Source organism: Panulirus ornatus, chromosome 61 (genome assembly GCF_036320965.1).
Source record: "Panulirus ornatus isolate Po-2019 chromosome 61, ASM3632096v1, whole genome shotgun sequence".
Taxonomy (NCBI): Eukaryota; Metazoa; Arthropoda; class Malacostraca; order Decapoda; family Palinuridae; genus Panulirus; species Panulirus ornatus.
In genome coordinates, this window is record NC_092284.1 from 4,884,590 (window position 1) to 4,909,784 (window position 25,195).

The 25,195-nt window shown below is 41.2% G+C and overlaps 1 protein-coding gene across 1 annotated transcript in view; it reads left to right on the forward strand.

Annotated features, from left to right (window-relative positions):
• The window catches only part of ERp44 (Endoplasmic reticulum protein 44), a 60,822-nt gene that overhangs the window by 9,304 nt on the left and 26,323 nt on the right, over nucleotides 1–25,195 (forward strand). The window contains exons 3-6 of the mRNA XM_071696927.1: nucleotides 14,062–14,217; nucleotides 16,361–16,545; nucleotides 22,609–22,724; nucleotides 24,087–24,252. Coding sequence (XP_071553028.1) covers nucleotides 14,062–14,217; nucleotides 16,361–16,545; nucleotides 22,609–22,724; nucleotides 24,087–24,252 — 623 coding nt within the window. The remainder of the gene's footprint in view (nucleotides 1–14,061; nucleotides 14,218–16,360; nucleotides 16,546–22,608; nucleotides 22,725–24,086; nucleotides 24,253–25,195) is intronic.

Below are 25,195 nucleotides of genomic sequence, written 5' to 3' on the forward strand. Positions count from 1 at the left end.
CACCTCCAATTTGGTCTCCCTCTTCTCCTCGTTCCCTCCACCTCCGACACATATATCCTCTTGGTCAATCTCTCCTCACTCATTCTCTCCATGTGCCCAAACCATTTCAAAACACCCTCTTCTGCTCTCTCAACCACGCTCTTTTTATTTCCACACATCTCTCTTACCCTTACGTTACTTACTCGATCAAACCACCTCACACCACACATTGTCCTCAAACATCTCATTTCCAGCACATCCATCCTCCTGCGCACATCTCTATCCATAGCCCACGCCTCGCAACCATACAACATTGTTGGAACCACTATTCCCTCAAACATACCCATTTTCGCTTTCCGAGATAATGTTCTCGACTTCCACACATTTTTCAAGGCTCCCAAAATTTTCGCCCCCTCCCCCACCCTATGATCCACTTCCGCTTCCATGGTTCCATCCGCTGACAGATCCACTCCCAGATATCTAAAACACTTCACTTCCTCCAGTTTTTCTCCATTCAAACTCACCTCCCAATTGACTTGACCCTCACCCCTACTGTACCTAATAACCTTGCTCTTATTCACATTTACTCTCAACTTTCTTCTTCCACACACTTTACCAAACTCAGTCACCAGCTTCTGCAGTTTCTCACATGAATCAGCCACCAGCGCTGTATCATCAGCGAACAACAACTGACTCACTTCCCAAGCTCTCTCATCCCCAACAGACTTCATACTTGCCCCTCTTTCCAGGACTCTTGCATTTACCTCCCTTACAACCCCATCCATAAACAAATTAAACAACCATGGAGACATCACACACCCCTGCCGCAAACCTACATTCACTGAGAACCAATCACTTTCCTCTCTTCCATGTACAGAGCATCAGATTGGGGAAGAGCAGTGCGGTTTCAGAAGTGGTAGAGGATGTGTGGATCAGGTGTTTGCTTTGAAGAATGTATGTGAGAAATACTTAGAAAAGCAAATGGATTTGTATGTAGCATTTATGGATCTGGAGAAGGCATATGATAGAGTTGATAGAGAAGCTCTGTGGAAGGTATTAAGAATATATGGTGTGGGAGGCAAGTTGTTAGAAGCAGTGAAAGTTTTTTATATATATATATATATATATATATATATATTTTTTTTTTTTTTTGCTTTGTCGATGTCTCCCGCGTTTGCGAGGTAGCGCAAGGAAACAGACGAAAGAAATGGCCCAACCCACCCCCATACACATGTATATACATACGTCCACACACGCAAATATACATACACAGCTTTCCATGGTTTACCCCAGACGCTTCACATGCCCCGATTCAATCCACTGACAGCACGTCAACCCCGGTATACCACATCGCTCCAATTCACTCTATTCCTTGCCCTCCTTTCACCCTCCTGCATGTTCAGGCCCCGATCACACAAAATCTTTTTCACTCTATCTTTCCACCTCCAATTTGGTCTCCCTCTTCTCCTCGTTCCCTCCACCTCCGACACATATATCCTCTTGGTCAATCTTTCCTCACTCATTCTCTCCATGTGCCCAAACCATTTCAAAACACCCTCTTCTGCTCTCTCAACCACGCTCTTTTTATTTCCACACATCTCTCTTACCCTTACGTTACTTACTTGATCAAACCACCTCACACCACACATTGTCCTCAAACATCTCATTTCCAGCACATCCACCCTCCTGCACACAACTCTATCCATAGCCCACGCCTCGCAACCATACAACATTGTTGGAACCACTATTCCTTCAAACATACCCATTTTTGCTTTCCGAGATAATGTTCTCGACTTCCACACATTCTTCAAGGCTCCCAGAATTTTCGCCCCCTCCCCCACCCTATGATCCACTTCCGCTTCCATGGTTCCATCCGCTGCCAGATCCACTCCCAGATATCTAAAACACCTCACTTCCTCCAGTTTTTCTCCATTCAAACTCACCTCCCAATTGACTTGACCCTCAACCCTACTGTACCTAATAACCTTGCTCTTATTCACATTTACTCTTAACTTTCTTCTTTCACACACTTTACCAAACTCAGTCACCAGCTTCTGCAGTTTCTCACATGAATCAGCCACCAGCGCTGTATCATCCGCGAACAACAACTGACTCACTTCCCAAGCTCTCTCATCCCCAACAGACTTCATACTTGCCCCTCTTTCCAAAACTCTTGCATTCACCTACCTAACAACCCCATCCATAAACAAATTAAACAACCATGGAGACATCACATACCCCTGCCGCAAACCTACATTCACTGAGAACCAATCACTTTCCTCTCTTCCTAGGCGTACACATGCCTTACATCCTCGATAAAAACTTTTCACTGCTTCTAACAACTTGCCTCCCACACCATATATTCTTAATACCTTCCACAGAGCATCTCTATCAACTCTATCATATGCCTTCTCCAGATCCATAAATGCTACATACAAATCCATTTGCTTTTCTAAGTATTTCTCACATACATTCTTCAAAGCAAACACCTGATCCACACATCCTCTACCACTTCTGAAACCACACTGCTCTTCCCCAATCTGATGCTCTGTACATGCCTTCACCCTCTCAATCAATACCCTCCCATATAATTTACCAGGAATACTCAACAAACTTATACCTCTGTAATTTGAGCACTCACTCTTATCCCCTTTGCCTTTGTACAATGGCACTATGCACCCATTCCGCCAATCCTCAGGCACCTCACCGTGAGTCATACATACATTAAATAACCTTACCAACCAGTCAACAATACAGTCACCCCCTTTTTTAATAAATTCCACTGCAATACCATCCAAACCTGCTGCCTTGCCGGCTTTCATCTTCCGTAAAGCTTTTACTACCTCTTCTCTGTTTACCAAATCATTTTCCCTAACCCTCTCACTTTGCACACCACCTCGACCAAAACACCCTATATCTGCCACTCTATCATCAAACACATTCAACAAACCTTCAAAATACTCACTCCATCTCCTTCTCACATCACCACTACTTGTTATCACCTCCCCATTTGCGCCCTTCACTGAAGTTCCCATTTGCTCCCTTGTCTTACGCACTTTATTTACCTCCTTCCAGAACATCTTTTTATTCTCCCTAAAATTTAATGATACTCTCTCACCCCAACTCTCATTTGCCCTTTTTTTCACCTCTTGCACCTTTCTCTTGACCTCCTGTCTCTTTCTTTTATACGTCTCCCACTCAACTGCATTTTTTCCCTGCAAAAATCGTCCAAATGCCTCTCTCTTCTCTTTCACTAATACTCTTACTTCTTCATCCCACCACTCACTACCCTTTCTAATCAACCCACCTCCCACTCTTCTCATGCCACAAGCATCTTTTGCGCAATCCATCACTGATTCCCTAAATACATCCCATTCCTCCCCCACTCCCCTTACTTCCATTGTTCTCACCTTTTTCCATTCTGTACTCAGTCTCTCCTGGTACTTCCTCACACAAGTCTCCTTCCCAAGCTCACTTACTCTCACCACCCTCTTCACCCCAACATTCACTCTTTTTTTCTGAAAACCCATACAAATCTTCACCTTAGCCTCCACAAGATAATGATCAGACATCCCTCCAGTTGCACCTCTCAGCACATTAACATCCAAAAGTCTCTCTTTCGCGCGCCTGTCAATTAACACGTAATCCAATAACGCTCTCTGGCCATCTCTCCTACTTACATAAGTATACTTATGTATATCTCGCTTTTTAAACCAGATATTCCCAATCATCAGTCCTTTTTCAGCACATAAATCTACAAGCTCTTCACCATTTCCATTTACAACACTGAACACCCCATGTATACCAATTATTCCCTCAACTGCCACATTACTCACTTTTGCATTCAAATCACCCATCACTATAACCCGGTCTCGTGCATCAAAACCACTAACACACTCATTCAGCTGCTCCCAAAACACTTGCCTCTCATGATCTTTCTTCTCATGCCCAGGTGCATATGCACCAATAATCACCCATCTCTCTCCATCAACTTTCAGTTTTACCCATATTAATCGAGAATTTACTTTCTTACATTCTATCACGTACTCCCACAACTCCTGTTTCAGGAGTACTGCTACTCCTTCCCTTACTCTTGTCCTCTCACTAACCCCTGACTTTACTCCCAAGACATTCCCAAAACACTCTTCCCCTTCACCCTTGAGCTTCGTTTCACTCAGAGCCAAAACATCCAGGTTCCTTTCCTCAAACATACTACCTATCTCTCCTTTTTTCACATCTTGGTTACATCCACACACATTTAGGCACCCCAATCTGAGCCTTCGGGGAGTATGAGCATTCCCCGCGTGACTCCTTCTTCTGTTTCCCATTTTAGAAAGTTAAAAATATATATATATATTTTTATATATTAATATATATATATATATATATATATATATATTAATATATATTAATATATATATATATTAATATATATATATATATATATATATATATATATATATATATATATATATATATATATATATATATATATATACCCCAGGGGTGTATATATATATATATATATATATATATATATATATATATATATATATATATATATATATATATATATATTTATATATATATATATATACCCTTGGAGGTGGAAAGATGGAGTGGGGGGGAGTTTGGGTTGTCAGGGCCTGGACATGCGGGAGGGTGGGGGGCGTGCGGGGGGTGGAGTGAGTTGGAGTGATGTGGTATGCTGGGGTCGACGTGGTGTCGGTGGATTGAGCCGGGGCATGTGAAGCGTTTGGGGTGAACCATGGAAAGTTCTGTGGGGCCTGGATGTGGAAAGGAAGCTATGGTTTCGATGCATTATTGCATGGCAGCTGGAGACTGAGTGTGAACGAATGGGGCCTTTGTTGTCTTTTCCTGGTGCTGCCTCGCACGCATGAGGGGGGGGGATGTTGCTATTCCATGTGTGGCGGGGTGGCGATGGGAATGAATAGGGGCAGACAGTATGAATTGTGTACATGGGTATATATGTATATGTCTGTGTGTGTATATATATGTATACATTGAGATGTATAGGTGTGTGTATGTGGTGTGTGTGGACGTGTATGTATATACATGTGTATGTGGGTGGGTTGGGCCATTCTTTCGTCTGTTTCCTTGCGCTGCTGGGCTAGCGCGGGAGACGGCGGCAGGGCAAAGTGAATAAATAGATAAATATATATAGGGGAGAAAGAATACTTCTCACGTATTCCCTGCATGTCGTAGAAGGCGACTAAAAGGGAAGGGAGCGGGGGGCTGGAAATCCTCCCCGCTCATTTTTTTTTTAAATTTTCCAAAAGAAGGAACAGAGAAGGGGGCCATATGAGGATATTCCCTCAAAGGCCCAGTCCTCTATTCTTAACGCTACCTCGCTAATGCGGGAAATGGCGAATAGTATCAAAAATATATATATATATATATATATATATATACAGTGAATGTAGGTTTGCGGCAGGGGTGTGTGATGTCTCCATGGTTGTTTAATTTGTTTATGGATGGGGTTGTTAGGGAGGTAAATGCAAGAGTCTTGGAAAGAGGGGCAAGTATGAAGTCTGTTGGGGATGAGAGAGCTTGGGAAGTGAGTCAGTTGTTGTTCGCTGATGATACAGCGCTGGTGGCTGATTCATGTGAGAAACTGCAGAAGCTGGTGACTGAGTTTGGTAAAGTGTGTGGAAGAAGAAAGTTAAGAGTAAATGTGAATAAGAGCAAGGTTATTAGGTACAGTAGGGTTGAGGGTCAAGTCAATTGGGAGGTGAGTTTGAACGGAGAAAAACTGGAGGAAGTGAAGTGTTTTAGATATCTGGGAGTGGATCTGGCAGCGGATGGAACCATGGAAGCGGAAGTGGATCATAGGGTGGGGGAGGGGGCGAAAATTCTGGGGGCCTTGAAGAATGTGTGGAAGTCGAGAACATTATCTCGGAAAGCAAAAATGGGTATGTTTGAAGGAATAGTGGTTCCAACAATGTTGTATGGTTGCGAGGCGTGGGCTATGGATAGAGTTGTGCGCAGGAGGATGGATGTGCTGGAAATGAGATGTTTGAGGACAATGTGTGGTGTGAGGTGGTTTGATCGAGTGAGTAACGTAAGGGTAAGAGAGATGTGTGGAAATAAAAAAGAGCGTAGTATGAGAGAGCAGAAGAGGGTGTTTTGAAGTGGTTTGGACACATGGAGAGGATGAGTGAGGAAAGATTGACCAAGAGAATATATTGTCGGAGGTGGAGGGAGCAAGGAGAAGAGGGAGACCAAATTGGAGGTGGAAAGATGGAGTGAAAAAGATTTTGTGTGATCGGGGCCTGAACATGCAGGAGGGTGAAAGGAGGGCAAGGAATAGAGTGAATTGGAGCGATGTGGTATACCGGGGTTGACGTGCTGTCAGTGGATTGAATCAAGGCATGTGAAGCGTCTGGGGTAAACCATGGAAAGCTGTGTAGGTATGTATATTTGCGTGTGTGGACGTATGTATATACATGTGTATGGGGGGGGTTGGGCCATTTCTTTCGTCTGTTTCCTTGCGCTACCTCGCAAACGCGGGAGACAGCGACAAAGTATAAAAAAAAAAAAAAAAAAAAAAAAAATATATTATTTATTTTATTTTTTTTTATTATTTATTATATGTTTGTGGTGTGTGTGTGTGTGTGTGTATGAGTGGATGGCCATTTTTTGTCTGTTTCCTGGCGCTACCTCTCTGTCATGGGAAACGGCAATCAAGTATAATAAATGAAATATAAAACAAGGCATCTGAAGAATCTTCACTCGTTTACATCAGCATGTTATCAGAATATGTTTAATGTATATGGCATACAAAAAAATTGGATGTTTTAGCCAAAATCACATCTCTTTTGTCTCGCTTGTGAGTGTGCTCATGGACTAATGTGGGGCTCCATGTGAGCCAGGGTGCTATGTGCTCCGATGTAGTTGGTAAGGTTTAGTTTGTGTAATCAGTTCATTCATGTCTGTGAAGGCTGTTTTTAGAAGACAGTGTGGCCTTTACACTTTGCTGATAGCGTTTCCTGTATTGTATTTATTCATAACGTTGTGTCTTTCCTTAGCATATGGAAAATATGCTGCTGTCTTTCAAAATTTAACTTTACCGAGGAAAGTTATGCAAGAAACTTTTTCTGAAGAAGTGTCTTTGGTTGTTTTTTATTTCCTGAGTTATAATGTGGGACAGAGATCCCAGCTACAGATAGAAATACTAACCAAGGCCTTGCATTGAGTGGAAAAGGGTGTTGAAAGAATACGAGAAAAACAGAAAAGTGGTCGAAGTGTTTCTCAGGAAATGGCAATATGAAACAAAGATTGATGAGAAAAAGTGTGAAGCAGTAAATTTTAGGGGTTAATTGTATGGTGTATGTGAGGAATAGACATCACATTCAGCTCGATAGCATATGAGAGAAAGACCAGGAATTTTGAAAGAGAGAGTGGAAAATAGTTCTTTCATCTCTTTGGTATTCCCTAATCTGGACAGTAAGACCTTCCTTGCTGTCTCGTGTCGTAACTTCTTAGTTCGTAAATCTTGGTGTTGTCTGCAATGTTTGTTTTATAATTACATTTAATCAATAATCTTTGCATGTGGAATTTTTCTTTTACAGGTAACAGTGAACTAGTCTTGCATATTGAATTTTCATTTACAGGTAACAATGAATTAGTCTTCATCAACTTCTATGCAGATTGGTGTCGATTCAGTAACATTTTAGCACCGACGTGGATGAGGCGGCGGATAAAGTTCATGAGGCATTCCCAGATCAAGGACGTGTTGTTATGGGAAAAGTGGATTGTGATGCTCAATGTAAGTTTACGCTTTATACTGGTTCCTTATTAAAAACTGTACATTGTTTCATTGTTTGGAAATGTTTTACCTTGCAAAATTGGGATGAATGTTGAGTGTTGATGCCAGTTTGTATGTCGTACATAATTTGTGGATCAGGTATCGTAAATATATCTGATACAGGTCTATTCATGTGTCCTTTAGCCCTTAAATGGCAGCCAACATCATTTGAAGTTTAAGACTGGTGGCCATTACTATATATGTTTCAGCTCTTACTTTTTTTATGCTTACCAGAGAAGTCTGTGGAATTTATGCACAATTTAGGGATTATAAGATTCTGGATGTTATTTGCTGAGAGGAGCAGCTGGAGGATGTCTGATCACTGTCTTATGGAGGCGAAGGTAAAGATTTGTCGAGGTTTTCAACAAAGAAGAGAGAATGTTGGGGAGAAGAGAGTGATGAAAGTATGTGAGCTTGGAAAGGAGACTTGTGTGAGGAAGTACCGAGAGAGATTGAGTGAAGAATGGCAAAAGCTGAGAACATATGACGTGAGGGGAGTGGGTGAGGAATGGGTTGTACTAAGGGAAGCAGAGATGGCATGTGAAAAAAAAGATGCATGTGACATGAGAAAGGTGAGAAGTGGGCAGATTAGAAAGGTGTAGTGAGTGGTGGGGTGAAGAAGTAAAGTTGTTCATAAAAGAGAAAAGAGAGGCATTTGGACGAAACTTACAAGGAAGGAGTGCAAGATGACTGGGAGATGTATAAAAGAAGGTGGCAGAGGTTAAGAGAAAGGTGCAAGGGTTGAAAAAGAGGGCAAATGAGAGTTGGGGTGAGAGAGTATCATTAAACTTAAGGAAAATAAAGATATTTGGAAGGAGGTAAATAATGTGCGTAAGACAAGAGAACAAACTGGAACATCGGTGAAAGTGGCAAGGGGGGAAGTAATAACAGGTAGAGATGGAGTGAGTTTCTTGAAGGTTTGCTGAATGTCTTTGGTGATAGAGTGGCAGATGAAGGGTGTTTTGGTCAAGGTGGTATGTGAAATGAGAGGGTCAGGGAGAATGGTTTGGTTATGAGAGGAGTAATGAAAGCTTGCAGAAGATGAAATCTGGCAAGGTGCCGGGTTTGGATGGTATTGCAGTGGAATTTATGAAAAAAGGGGGTGACTGTGTTGTTGATTAGTTGATAAGGATATTCAGTGTAGGTATGTTCATGGTGATGTGCCTGAGGATTGGCAGAATGCATGCACAGTGCCATTGTACAAAGGCAAAGGGGATAAAGATGTGTTTAAACTAGAGGCATAAGTTTGTTGAGTATTCCTGGTAAATTATATGGTAAGGTATTGATTGAGAGGGTAAAGGCATGTATAGAGCATCAGATTTGGGGGAAAGTGGAAGTGAGTCACAGGTAAGGGAGGGGGTGAAGGTTCTGGGAGTGATGAAGAATGTGTGAAAGTCAAGAACGTTATCATGGAGAGCAAAAATGGGTATGTTTGAAGGAATAGTAGTTCCAACAATATTATATGGTTTTGAGACATGGGCTATAGATAGGGTTGTACAGAGAGGGTTGGATGTTTTGGAAAGTGTGTTTGAGGACAGTATGTGGTGTGAGGTGGTTTGATCGAGTAAGTAATGAAAGGGTAAGAGAGATGTGTGGAAATAAAAAGAGTTTGGTTGAGAGAGCAGAAGAGGGTGTGTTGAAATGGTTTGGACAAGTGGAGAGAATGAGTGATGGAAGGTTGACAAATAGGATATTTGTGTCAGAGGTGGAGGGAACAAGGAGAAATGTCTGTCTTGGATAGTTCATTTTTAACAGGAAGCTTACAGCTTGTAAAGTATTAGGTTTTCTATGTAACAAAAATTTTGAAAATTGTATGTATTTGTGTTGATTATCTCAAGATGTATTTTATTTGTAGATGGTTAAGATTAAAGGTATGACAATGTAAGGGATGAATTTAACTGGTCATGTATGATTTTTTTTCTTGTTGCATAGAACCACTTGTCAGTTTTGACTGATACTGTCAGTTTATTAAATTGTGAACTTCAAATTTTTTGTATATTTTTGGTAGTTTGAAGAGGACAATTATGCATGGTACGTCTTAAAAGTGACTTATGACTTATTGTGGTACATCTTAAAAGTGACTTATTATATTTTTGCAGCGGGCATGTCCATTCACTTTCCATATCACAAAGTACCCAACACTGAAGCTTTTACGGAATGGTCAGGCTTCAAAACGAGAGTACCGAGGACAAAGATCTGCCGATGCTTTTGCTGCTTTTATAAAGGAGGAGCTGCGAGACCCCATAAAGAAAATTGAATTTTTAAATGAAACACAGAATTTAGAGAGTGAGTGGAATTCTTTGTTTTAAGATGGAAAGCTGTTACATCATGTATCAGTTTTTCTATTTGATGGAATGGCTCTTGACAGTCACTGTAAGCTAGTAATATTTTGTACTTTAACTTTTGAGTTGGGTGCTAAAGGAATGAAATTAGATTATATGAAAAGTGGATATGATTTCATAGAATGTAGGTGCAGTTGTATAAAGTTGTGTATGGTAAATTGAAAGAGTTCTGGGTGTATGTGCATGTATTTTAATAAGGGCAGTGTGTAAAGGATTGTGTATGAGTAAAATGATTGTGAGTAGGTGAAGGGGAAGACCTTTGATAAAGCAAATAGACTACCATAAATGATTATATGATGACTAGTATTAGTCACCCAGCGAACCCAATCCTAAACTCCACTTCACCAGACATTTTTTTTTTTTTTTTTGCTTTGTTGCTGTCTCCTGCGTTTGCTAGGTAGCGCAAGGAAACAGACGAAAGAAATGGCCCAACCCACCCCCATACACATGTATATACATACGTCCACACACGCAAATATACATACCTACACAGCTTTCCATGGTTTACCCTAGACGCTTCACATGCCCTGATTCAATCCACTGACAGCACGTCAACCCCGGTATACCACATTGATCCAATTCACTCTATTCCTTGCCCTCCTTTCACCCTCCTGCAAGTTCAGGCCCCGATCACACAAAATCTTTTTCACTCCATCTTTCCACCTCCAATTTGGTCTCCCACTTCTCCTCGTTCCCTCCACCTCCGACACATATATCCTCTGGTCAATCTTCCTCACTCATTCTCTCCATGTGCCCAAACCATTTCAAAACACCCTCTTCTGCTCTCTCAACCACGCTCTTTTTATTTCCACACATCTCTCTTACCCTTATGTTACTTACTCGATCAAACCACCTCACACCACACATTGTCCTCAAACATCTCATTTCCAGCACATCCATCCTCCTGTGCACAACTCTATCCATAGCCCACGCCTCGCAACCATACAACATTGTTGGAACCACTATTCCTTCAAACATACCCATTTTTGCTTTCCGAGATAATGTTCTCGACTTCCACACATTCTTCAAGGCTCCCAGGATTTTCGCCCCCTCCCCCACCCTATGATCCACTTCCGCTTCCATGGTTCCATCCGCTGCCAGAACCACTCCCAGATATCTAAAACACTTAACTTCCTCCAGTTTTTCTCCATTCAAACTTACCTCCCAATTGACTTATCCCTCAACCCCACTGTACCTAACTACCTTGCTCCAATTCACATTTACTCTTAACTTTCTTCTTTCACACACTTTACCAAACTCAGTCACCAGCCTCTGCAGTTTCTCACATGAATCAGCCACCAGCGCTGTATCATCAGCGAACAACAACTGACTCACTTCCCAAGCTCTCTCATCCCCAACAGACTTCATACTTGCCCCTCTTTCCAAAACTCTTGCATTCACCTCCCTAACAACCCCATCCATAAACAAATTAAACAACCATGGAGACATCACACACCCCTGCCGCAAACCTAACTTCACTGAGAACCAATCACTTTCCCTCTTCCTACACGTACACATGCCTTACATCCTCGATAAAAACTTTTCACTGCTTGTAACAACTTGCCTCCCACACCATATATTCTCAATACCTTCCACAGAGCATCTCTATCAACTCTATCATATGCCTTCTCCAGATCTATAAATGCTACATACAAATCCATTTGCTTTTCTAAGTATTTCTCACATACATTCTTCAAAGCAAACACCAGACTTATACCCATATAAAGCTTTACCCTGTAGGCAAGTACGAGCTACAAATTCTTGTCTGTGCTGTGGACACAGCTATCCCTGTTACTTTAGAAATACTAGTTCAGTATTTCAATTACAATTTCTAGAAGGGGAAACAGAAGGAGTAGTCAGGCAGGGAGTGCTCATCCTCCTCGAAGGCTCAGACTGGGGTGTCTGAATGTGTGTGGATGTAACCAAGATGAGAAGAAAGACAAGATAGGTAGTATGTTTGAGGAAAGAAAGCTGGATATTCTGGCTTTGAGTGAAAACGAAGCTCAAGGGTAAAGGGAAAGATTGGTTTGGTGAGAGGACAAGAGCTAAGGAAGGAGTAGCAATACTCCTGAGCAGGAGTTGTGTATATGTTGTAAGTATATGTATGTACATATACAAGTAAGTAATGTAAGGGTAAGAGAGAGTGTAGAAATAAAAAGAACGTGGTTGAGAGAGCAGAAGAGGGTGTTTTGAAATGGTTTGGGCACATGGAGAGAATGAGTGAGGAAAGATTGACCAAGAGGATATATGTGTCAGAAGTGGAGGGAACGAGGAGAAGTGGGAGACCAAAAATTTGGGGGTGGAAAGATGGAGTGAAAAAGATTTTGAGTGATCGGGGCCTGAACATGCAGGAGGGTGAAAGGCGTGCAAGGAATAGAGTGAATTGGATCAATGTGGTATACCAGGGTCGACGTGCTGTCAATGGATTGAATCAGGCATGTGAAGTGTCTGGGGTAAACCATGGAAAGTTCTGTGAGGCCTGGAATGTGGAAAGGGAGCTGTGGTTTCGGCATTATTGCATGACAGCTAGAGACTGAGTGTGAATGAATGGGGCCTTTGTTGTCTTCCTAGCCCTACCTCGCACACGTGAGGGGGAGGGGGATGTTATTCCATGTGTGGCGAGGTGGCGATGGGAATGATTAAAGACAGTGTGAATTTGTGTGCATGATTATACATGTATGTGTCTGTGTGTGTATATATATGTGTACATTGAGATGTATGGTATGTATATTACGTGTGTGGACGTGTATGTATATACATGTGTGGGTTGGGCCATTTCTTTCGTCTGTTTCCTTGCGCTACCTCGCAAACGCGGGAGACAGCGACAAAGTATAAAAAAAAAAAAAAAAAAAAAAAAATATATTATTTATTTTATTTTTTTTTATTATTTATTATATGTTGTGTGTGTGTGTGTGTGTGTATGAGTGGATGGGCCATTTTTTGTCTGTTTCCTGGCGCTACCTCTCTGTCATGGGAAACGGCAATCAAGTATAATAAATGAAATATAAAACAAGGCATCTGAAGAATCTTCACTCGTTTACATCAGCATGTTATCAGAATATGTTTAATGTATATGGCATACAAAAAAATTGGATGTTTTAGCCAAAATCACATCTCTTTTGTCTCGCTTGTGAGTGTGCTCATGGACTAATGTCGGGCTCCATGTGAGCCAGGGTGCTGTGTGCTCCGATGTAGTTGGTAAGGTTTAGTTTGTGTAATCAGTTCATTCATGTCTGTGAAGGCTGTTTTTAGAAGACAGTGTGGCCTTTACACTTTGCTGATAGCGTTTCCTGTATTGTATTTATTCATAACGTTGTGTCTTTCCTTAGCATATGGAAAATATGCTGCTGTCTTTCAAAATTTAACTTTACCGAGGAAAGTTATGCAAGAAACTTTTTCTGAAGAAGTGTCTTTGGTTGTTTTTTATTTCCTGAGTTATAATGTGGGACAGAGATCCCAGCTACAGATAGAAATACTAACCAAGGCCTTGCATTGAGTGGAAAAGGGTGTTGAAAGAATACGAGAAAAACAGAAAAGTGGTCGAAGTGTTTCTCAGGAAATGGCAATATGAAACAAAGATTGATGAGAAAAAGTGTGAAGCAGTAAATTTTAGGGGTTAATTGTATGGTGTATGTGAGGAATAGACATCACATTCAGCTCGATAGCATATGAGAGAAAGACCAGGAATTTTGAAAGAGAGAGTGGAAAATAGTTCTTTCATCTCTTTGGTATTCCTAATCTGGACAGTAAGACCTTCCTTGCTGTCTCGTGTCGTAACTTCTTAGTTCGTAAATCTTGGTGTTGTCTGCAATGTTTGTTTTATATTACATTTAATCAAATAATCTTTGCATGTGGAATTTTCTTTTACAGGTAACAGTGAACTAGTCTTGCATATTGAATTTTCATTTACAGGTAACAATGAATTAGTCTTCATCAACTTCTATGCAGATTGGTGTCGATTCAGTAACATTTTAGCACCGACGTGGGATGAGGCGGCGGATAAAGTTCATGAGGCATTCCCAGATCAAGGACGTGTTGTTATGGGAAAAGTGGATTGTGATGCTCAATGTAAGTTTACGCTTTATACTGGTTCCTTATTAAAAACTGTACATTGTTTCATTGTTTGGAAATGTTTACCTTGCAAAATTGGGATGAATGTTGAGTGTTGATGCCAGTTTGTATGTCGTACATAATTTGTGGATCAGGTATCGTAAATATATCTGATACAGGTCTATTCATGTGTCCTTTAGCCCTTAAATGGCAGCCAACATCATTTGAAGTTTAAGACTGGTGGCCATTACTATATTATGTTTCAGCTCTTACTTTTTTTATGCTTACCAGAGAAGTCTGTGGAATTTATGCACAATTTAGGGATTATAAGATTCTGGATGTTATGTGCTGAGAGGAGCAGCTGGAGGGATGTCTGATCACTGTCTTATGGAGGCGAAGGTAAAGATTTGTCGAGGTTTTCAACAAAGAAGAGAGAATGTTGGGAGAAGAGAGTGATGAAAGTATGTGAGCTTGGAAAGGAGACTTGTGTGAGGAAGTACCGAGAGAGATTGAGTGAAGAATGGCAAAAGCTGAGAACATATGACGTGAGGGGAGTGGGTGAGGAATGGGTTGTACTAAGGGAAGCAGAGATGGCATGTGAAAAAAAAGATGCATGTGACATGAGAAAGGTGAGAAGTGGGCAGATTAGAAAGGTGTAGTGAGTGGTGGGGTGAAGAAGTAAAGTTGTTCATAAAAGAGAAAAGAGAGGCATTTGGACGAAACTTACAAGGAAGGAGTGCAAGATGACTGGGAGATGTATAAAAGAAGGTGGCAGAGGTTAAGAGAAAGGTGCAAGGTTTGAAAAAGAGGGCAAATGAGAGTTGGGGTGAGAGAGTATCATTAAACTTCAGGGAAAATAAAGATATTTGGAAGGAGGTAAATAATGTGCGTAAGACAAGAGAACAAACTGGAACATCGGTGAAAGTGGCAAGGGGGGGAAGTAATAACAGGTAGAGATGGAGTGAGTTTCTTGAAGGTTTGCTGAATGTCTTTGGTGATAGAGTGGCAGATGAAGGGTGTTTTGGTCAAGGTGGTATGTGAAATGAGAGGGTCAGGGAGAATGGTTTGGTTATGAGAGGAGGTAATGAAAGCTTGCAGAAGATGAAATCTGGCAAGGTGCCGGGTTTGGATGGTATTGCAGTGGAATTTATGAAAAAAGGGGGTGACTGTGTTGTTGATTAGTTGATAAGGATATTCAGTGTAGGTATGTTCATGGTGATGTGCCTGAGGATTGGCAGAATGCATGCACAGTGCCATTGTACAAAGGCAAAGGGGATAAAGATGTGTTTAAACTAGAGGCATAAGTTTGTTGAGTATTCCTGGTAAATTATATGGTAAGGTATTGATTGAGAGGGTAAAGGCATGTACAGAGCATCAGATTTGGGGGAAAGTGGAAGTGAGTCACAGGGTAAGGGAGGGGGTGAAGGTTCTGGGAGTGATGAAGAATGTGTGAAAGTCAAGAACGTTATCATGGAGAGCAAAAATGGGTATGTTTGAAGGAATAGTAGTTCCAACAATATTATATGGTTTTGAGACATGGGCTATAGATAGGGTTGTACGGAGAGGGTTGGATGTTTTGGAAAGTGTGTTTGAGGACAGTATGTGGTGTGAGGTGGTTTGATCGAGTAAGTAATGAAAGGGTAAGAGAGATGTGTGGAAATAAAAAGAGTTTGGTTGAGAGAGCAGAAGAGGGTGTGTTGAAATGGTTTGGACAAGTGGAGAGAATGAGTGATGGAAGGTTGACAAATAGGATATTTGTGTCAGAGGTGGAGGGAACAAGGAGAAATGTCTGTCTTGGATAGTTCATTTTTAACAGGAAGCTTACAGCTTGTAAAGTAGTTAGGTTTCTATGTAACAAAAATTTTGAAAATTGTATGTATTTGTGTTGATTATCTCAAGATGTATTTTATTTGTAGATGGTTAAGATTAAAGGTATGACAATGTAAGGGATGAATTTAACTGGTCATGTATGATTTTTTTTCTTGTTGCATAGAACCACTTGTCAGTTTTGACTGATACTGTCAGTTTATTAAATTGTGAACTTCAAATTTTTTGTATATTTTTGGTAGTTTGAAGAGGACAATTAATGCATGGTACGTCTTAAAAGTGACTTATGACTTATTGTGGTACATCTTAAAAGTGACTTATTATATTTTTGCAGCGGGCATTGCTTCACGTTTCCATATCACAAAGTACCCAACACTGAAGCTTTTACGGAATGGTCAGGCTTCAAAACGAGAGTACCGAGGACAAAGATCTGCCGATGCTTTTGCTGCTTTTATAAAGGAGGAGCTGCGAGACCCCATAAAGAAAATTGAATTTTTAAATGAAACACAGAATTTAGAGGTGAGTGGAATTCTTTGTTTTAAGATGGAAAGCTGTTACATCATGTATCAGTTTTTCTATTTGATGGAATGGCTCTTGACAGTCACTGTAAGCTAGTAATATTTTGTACTTTAACTTTTGAGTTGGGTGCTAAAGGAATGAAATTAGATTATATGAAAAGTGGATATGATTTCATAGAATGTAGGTGCAGTTGTATAAAGTTGTGTATGGTAAATTGAAAGAGTTCTGGGCGTATGTGCATGTATTTTAATAGGGCAGTGTGTAAAGGATTGTGTATGAGTAAAATGATTGTGAGTAGGTGAAGGGGAAGACCTTTGATAAAGCAAATAGACTACCATAAATGATTATATGATGACTCGACTAGTATTAGTCACCCAGCGAACCCAATCCTAAACTCCACTTCACCAGACATTTTTTTTTTTTTTTTTTTGCTTTGTTGCTGTCTCCTGCGTTTGCTAGGTAGCGCAAGGAAACAGACGAAAGAAATGGCCCAACCCACCCCCATACACATGTATATACATACGTCCACACACGCAAATATACATACCTACACAGCTTTCCATGGTTTACCCTAGACGCTTCACATGCCCTGATTCAATCCACTGACAGCACGTCAACCCCGGTATACCACATTGATCCAATTCACTCTATTCCTTGCCCTCCTTTCACCCTCCTGCAAGTTCAGGCCCCGATCACACAAAATCTTTTTCACTCCATCTTTCCACCTCCAATTTGGTCTCCCACTTCTCCTCGTTCCCTCCACCTCCGACACATATATCCTCTTGGTCAATCTTTCCTCACTCATTCTCTCCATGTGCCCAAACCATTTCAAAACACCCTCTTCTGCTCTCTCAACCACGCTCTTTTTATTTCCACACATCTCTCTTACCCTTACGTTACTTACTCGATCAAACCACCTCACACCACACATTGTCCTCAAACATCTCATTTCCAGCACATCCATCCTCCTGTGCACAACTCTATCCATAGCCCACGCCTCGCAACCATACAACATTGTTGGAACCACTATTCCTTCAAACATACCCATTTTTGCTTTCCGAGATAATGTTCTCGACTTCCACACATTCTCCAAGGCTCCCAGGATTTTCGCCCCCTCCCCCACCCTATGATCCACTTCCGCTTCCGTGGTTCCATCCGCTGCCAGAACCACTCCCAGATATCTAAATCACTTAACTTCCTCCAGTTTTTCTCCATTCAAACTTACCTCCCAATTGACTTGACCCTCAACCCCACTGTACCTAACTACCTTGCTCCAATTCACATTTACTCTTAACTTTCTTCTTTCACACACTTTACCAAACTCAGTCACCAGCCTCTGCAGTTTCTCACATGAATCAGCCACCAGCGCTGTATCATCAGCGAACAACAACTGACTCACTTCCCAAGCTCTCTCATCCCCAACAGACTTCATACTTGCCCCTCTTTCCAAAACTCTTGCATTCACCTCCCTAACAACCCCATCCATAAACAAATTAAACAACCATGGAGACATCACACACCCCTGCCGCAAACCTACATTCACTGAGAACCAATCACTTTCCTCTCTTCCTACACGTACACATGCCTTACATCCTCGATAAAAACTTTTCACTGCTTGTAACAACTTGCCTCCCACACCATATATTCTCAATACCTTCCACAGAGCATCTCTATCAACTCTATCATATGCCTTCTCCAGATCTATAAATGCTACATACAAATCCATTTGCTTTTCTAAGTATTTCTCACATACATTCTTCAAAGCAAACACCAGACTTATACCCATATAAAGCTTTACCCTGTAGGCAAGTACGAGCTACAAATTCTTGTCTGTGCTGTGGACACCAGCTATCCCTGTTACTTTAGAAATACTAGTTCAGTATTTCAATTACAATTTCTAGAAGGGGAAACAGAAGGAGTAGTCAGGCAGGGAGTGCTCATCCTCCTCGAAGGCTCAGACTGGGGTGTCTGAATGTGTGTGGATGTAACCAAGATGAGAAGAAAGACAAGATAGGTAGTATGTTTGAGGAAAGAAAGCTGGATATTCTGGCTTTGAGTGAAACGAAGCTCAAGGGTAAAGGGAAAGATTGGTTTGGTGAGAGGACAAGAGCTAAGGAAGGAGTAGCAATACTCCTGAGCAGGAGTTGTGTATATGTTGGTAAGTATATGTATGTACATATACAAGTAAGTAATGTAAGGGTAAGAGAGATGTGTAGAAATAAAAAGAACGTGGTTGAGAGAGCAGAAGAGGGTGTTTTGAAATGGTTTGGGCACATGGAGAGAATGAGTGAGGAAAGATTGACCAAGAGGATATATGTGTCAGAAGTGGAGGGAACGAGGAGAAGTGGGAGACCAAATTGGAGGTGGAAAGATGGAGTGAAAAAGATTTTGAGTGATCGGGGCCTGAACATGCAGGAGGGTGAAAGGCGTGCAAGGAATAGAGTGAATTGGATCAATGTGGTATACCAGGGTCGACGTGCTGTCAATGGATTGAATCAGGGCATGTGAAGTGTCTGGGGTAAACCATGGAAAGTTCTGTGAGGCCTGGATGTGGAAAGGGAGCTGTGGTTTCGGGCATTATTGCATGACAGCTAGAGACTGAGTGTGAATGAATGGGGCCTTTGTTGTCTTCCTAGCCCTACCTCGCACACGTGAGGGGGGAGGGGGATGTTATTCCATGTGTGGCGAGGTGGCGATGGGAATGATTAAAGACAGTGTGAATTGTGTGCATGATTATACATGTATGTGTCTGTGTGTGTATATATATGTGTACATTGAGATGTATGGGTATGTATATTTACGTGTGTGGACGTGTATGTATATACATGTGTGGGTTGGGCCATTTCTTTCGTCTGTTTCCTTGCGCTACCTCGCAAACGCGGGAGACATTGACAAAGCAAAATACATAAAATAGATATACGTGTATATGAGAGGATGGGCCATTCTTCCTTCGTCTATTTCCGGTGCTACCTCGCTGAAGTGGGAAACGGCAATCAAGTATAATTATAATAACAAATGTGGCCTTTTTTCTGTTCCTGGCACTGCCTCGCTGGAGGGGGGTGCTATTTTGTGTGTGGCTGGGTGTTGATGGAAATGGATGAAGGCAGCAAGTATGGATATGTACATATGTATATGTATGTGTATATGTCTGTGTATATATATGTATACGTTGAACTGTATATGTATATCTCTGTGTGTGAGTGTATATACATGTGTATGTGGGTGGGTTTGGCCATTCCTTATGTTTCCTTGCGCTACCTCGCTGATGTGGGAGACAGCAATTAAGTATAATAAATTGATAAATAAATAAATGATAATAATAATAAAAAATACTAAACTGCTGTATGTGTGTGCTTAAGATGAAGCATACATACTGAAGGCATCAAACAATTACTTCTAAACTGTCCTGCACACATCTCCAGGAGACACATGCAACAACACTATTTGACCTGTGATCCCGTCCATTGGACTTGGCCGGCTTCCTGATTGATGTGGGTGCTCTGTAAAAGACAGAAGGGGGCAGGAACATGAATCCAACCTGCATTCTCCCATTGCTGAGATGGCCAATCGCTCTTATTCGGCAAAAACACCAACTATTCTGGGTGTCACATATAACTCAAACTTGACTTTCACTCCCATACCACAAAGATCAACTCGTAAGCAACCAACAAACTTGATGCTCTTGGAACACTAACTGGTACCACACTTGGATTAGAAAAAGAATCCCTTCGTACCCTTTACAAATGATTCAAGTGCTTCACCCAGTACCGTGCCTCACCTGCCAGGCCATACAGCCAATCAAGAACGAGTATAAGGAAGCTGCAAACTGCATAAAACAGAACTATTGCTGTCTACCTCGCAACCACAAACCCTCAATACCAACACAATGAAACAAAGATCCTCCCAATACAGTCCCACTGCAATGTGCTCAGCATTCATTTATATGTAGTGGCACTAGACTCCTCCCTTCCATAACGAACCACCAACTCCCAGTTAGAAATGGAAAGCTTATCCTAGCTTCACACTTCAGCAGTCTGTCACAGATCCCCTGACTTATCAAACATACAACAAGCAAAACTATAGTATGTAAACCAAAATGACCTGACAGGCAGTAAGCATTCACCCTCCCAGCTCAGTCTTAAACACCACCCCAGTGGACATACACCTATGTGAAACCACAATTACAAGACATAAGAGAGTTACACTTATCTTGCATTTGCTTTAGATATCACCCATCTCTCCAATGGTATCAATGCCATTTCAAAATACCTCAAGATTCTTCATGCCCTCTATGCATCTGCCATTATGAAGGCACCGAACACCAACTGCTCAGTTGCCCTGGGGTTAGTAAGGTGCTTATACAGATGCTTCCTGGCTTACTATGGTTCAACTTACGATTTTTTGACTTTATGATGGTATGATAGCAATATGCATTCGGTAGAAACTGTACTTCGAATTTCGATCTTTTTCCGGTCTAGTGATATGCAGTACATTACTCTCTCGTGATGCTGCGCAGCAGCAGTGAGCCACAGCTTTCAGTCAGCCATGCAATTACAAATATAAACAACTGTTACTCTACACCGTACCGTATTGCCAGCATTTTTTTTATTTTGTGTTTTGTGTGTTTGCATTCCATCATGTTTACAAAATGCCCATGTGTGTCCCCTTTTTGCTTTATGATATTTTCAACTTACGATGGGTTTATCGGAACGTAACCGCATTTTAAGTCAAGGAGCATCTGTACATTGTTCCTTTAACCTGCCCAAAGATCCCATTCTTTTGGGATCCCACAGAGCTCATCAGTCAAATAGGTCGGAAGTATAACATTGTGTCTGTGTTGGGTAAGTACGGGACAATGAAGTAGTAAGTGTTCAATGTCTTATATGTGGTGGGTGCTTGATATTTTGAAAATGTTGAGATAGGTGGTGTCCCACTTCTTAGGCATGGGAGGTCGTCTGATATTTTGAATCAGTGTTTATTAGTGCTGGAGAGATGGGTGGTAATGAGGATGCGGATAGGAGACTTTAGTTTTGGTCGGGTGTTAGTCCTGTAAAGTGCTTTTTAAGATTGGGTTGGGAGGTCAGTTGTTCAATGCTTGTTGGGTCTTTTGAGTGCATATGTTTTGTCTTTGTTGTGTTTGTTGGGGAGTTTGGGTCTGCAAGCATTAGTTGCAAACATCTGATGCAAGGGTTAGCTTTTCTTTCTGCATGGTGGTTGATGGTTGGTTGTAGACTTGTTGGGCCTAGGGACAGCCTGTGGTGTGAAGTTGGATGGTTATGTAAGGAATAAGTTTAAGAAAGTTTTGGTAGTGAGCCAAGTATGATTGAGAAAGCCGACCAGGGTGTGCAGAAATTTTCAGTCATATGCAGAGGACGATCAAAGAAAGACTGATCAAGAGCATCGAGGTGTCAAGAGTGTTGGAATTAAAGGGGCAGAGCTTACCTATGAGTTACTCGATAAGATTTTGTAGCTCTCATCAAAAAGGAAATAGAAGAATGGAATGAAAGAGGCTTTGGGATATCAGGGCATAAACATTCAGAACAGAGAGACATGCATGGGGCATGGGATAGAATTAATCGGATTGATGTGGTGTTACCAGGCTGAACTGAAGCAGTTAGGGTGAACTGAGAGGCTTGGCTATGGATGGTAGGCTCTGGTTTCATTGCAATAAACGTGACAGCTGTGGAGTGCTTTTATATAAACGAGACCATTAATGTCCAGATAATTTCTCTCTAAAACAGGAGAAGCAATTATTCAAAATCCCAAGACCTCTTATGGGGTTCCTGCACCTCCTTTAAAGCAAAAAATTCCTTGACATGATTGTACTTCCTTTGTTTATCTGATGACGATAGTCGCACTGAAGATGGCTTTTATTTATGGTTGAACCACAAGCACATCCACTCTTTAGCTGTCATTTTGTAATGCACTGAGACCCAAGCTGTCGTCCACATCCAAGCCCCACAGACTGTTTTATGGTTTTCCTGACCACTTCATATGAACTGGTTCAGCACATATATGTGTAACTATAAGATGTGAGTTATCCTTTCCCATATCTTTCCTTAGGAGACGAAGAGGACTGTTATAGGTTACTTTGAACGTCAGGATGTTCCAGAGTACGAGATGTTCCGGAAGGTTGCTGTCAACTTAAAAGATGACTGTCAGTTCCTTGCTGGGTTTGGGTGAGTGTTGTTTTGTGTTTCACTTTTTGTAGTGGTGCTGAGTATCAGTTCCGAGAGCAAGTAGTACATTTCTTGCTTTGTTATCTACCGCACAACGTATTAACAAGGGGCATTTAAGTAGTAGCATTATTTCATTGTTGATAACTCACAATTGTCGGGATTTGTGAACTGTTAAAGTACATCTTTTATTAGCTACAAATCTTATGTTTGATTTGCACGTATAATACTTTACTAACACTTCTGACACCTGAAATTTATTGCGTATCTTATGATATTAACATTTAGTATAACCTTTTCTTATCAACTGCTAGGATACATCAAACTTAATAACAGTTAACACATACCATACATTTGCAACAACCGAAATGCGTTTGACATGATAACATGGTAAAAACATATCGTATCATTCGTATGATGGGGAGAAAGATATAGCATATCATTTATATAATGGGGAGAAAGAATACTTCCCACTTACATCTTACATTTTGTAAGGACAGCAGACACGAGCATGACTGGGAGGCTAGAAACGTTCCTCTTCTGTTTGATTGCTTTCCAAAATTAGGAATAGAGGAAAGAAACAAATGAAAGAATATCAAATATTTATAAAAAAGTTTTGAATGGATGGTGATTGCGTAGACTTTGAGCATTATAAAGTTGCAAAGTTAGGAAATACTGTACATTGGAGGGTTTAAAAAACTTGTTTTTAAAGCTCAACTCAGGTTCTTAAAAAAGTTTTACGGCTTGAAAAAGATTACTCAGACTTTGCTTTTGTGCATGAATTCTACAGGGGTAAGCCTATTTTTATTCTTTGATGTAAAGAAATAGCTACTGTACCTCCGTATTATTATTTAAGAATATTTTTTAGAATTTTATAGTTTTGAAGAAATGTCTGTGATATAATCCATTATCAGTTCATTTTTCATACAGTGTTTTCTGTTCATAGTGGCTGATATAATGTATTTTCATTTACTGTACCCAGTTTTTTGAGATGAGCCTATTTTCAGGGAAATGTTATTAAATGTGCATCAACATCGTATAGTATGTAATAATGTAATGAGTATAATGCTTCATGAGTATGACTGTAGGCATTTAGTGCCTAGGATCTTCACCACATTGATGTAGTTGTAGTAAAGGTAGGGAGGGCAGGCAGCAGGGTGTGGAGGCTGAGACCAGGAAATGTCATGAGTATAATGCCTTGCTAGCATGGCTGTGGGCATGTAGTGCTTACGTTATGCTTATGCTCGTATATGTTTGTTCTGTTGTTTCATTTTTTTTTTTTTGAAAGGAAACACCCATTGTTATTGTAGGGCTCAATATGTGAAAGAAAATTTTATTGTAATTAATTGTATTGTACGTCTGCAGTACTGCGGTGCGCAGCATGCACCCACCTGGGGAAAGCATAGTGGCTTTCAAAGCTTCAATAACCAGAGAAGATGAAGCTTTCAGAGGTTCTCTCTTGTCATATGATGAATTATCCATATGGGCCACCGAGCGATGCATTCCACTCGTCCGTGAGATCACATTCCAGGTAAGCAGAAAGACAACAGAATAGTTAATGCCTGTACGATTGCATAAAGCCTTAATATTCAATTTTGTATAGTGATATGTGTTATTGCATCAGTTACGTTGTCTATCATCATTTGTGCTGCAGTACATCCCATAAATCCTTGACTGTGAATGGCATCACTCCATGACTGCAGTAGGGAACACGTGTGTGTTGTAGATCTCATCCTGTAAATTTCTTCTGCTAATTAGAATACGGATAGAGTAACATATCTGTGTAGGTGGTAGATGGGAGGCCGTCAATGGCCTGGGGGGTCAGTTACTAGCACTACCTGCCCGGGTATCAGGAGGGTCAGTGACATCTGCAGAGTGAGCCAGCACTTTAGTGGTTGTCAAGTTGCCCTCTTCTGACCCAGATAGCTGTCTTTTCTTTCTGCCTCACTAACACGTGGACTGCTGGCATTCTGTCCACAAACATACAATCTCTCCCTGTCATTTGTAACACGTAACTCACACAGCTTACTCTTCATAACTAGATTTTCCTGTGGTGAGCACTATGCACTAGCCCTGGCTTTAAGCAAAATGGTAGGAGCTGTAGATAGTAGTAATAGGTAGAGACATTTAGGCAGGCACATTAGGTACGTCTTCCCGCGTCACAGGTCTTCGTTCCGTGGCTTCCATCACGTTAGAACAGATTTCTTTGGGAACTTCGTACCAGTCACTGTCAGTACGTTGAGTGCCAACCCAAGCCAATGGGGGAGTGGCTGTTGACCATATCTCCACTTGCCCACAATGTCGGTCCACCTTTGCCAGCTTTTGGGGTCGTAGGTTCCATGAAATGCAGGCTCACACCAACTCATTCCACCAAGTGTTGGCAACCAGGCAAGTCTTTTCGAAGGCAAGGTTGTCTGATGAGGAGATAGAGCTCCTCACTAGAGCAGAAGCAATAATATTAGCTGGTCCCTCTC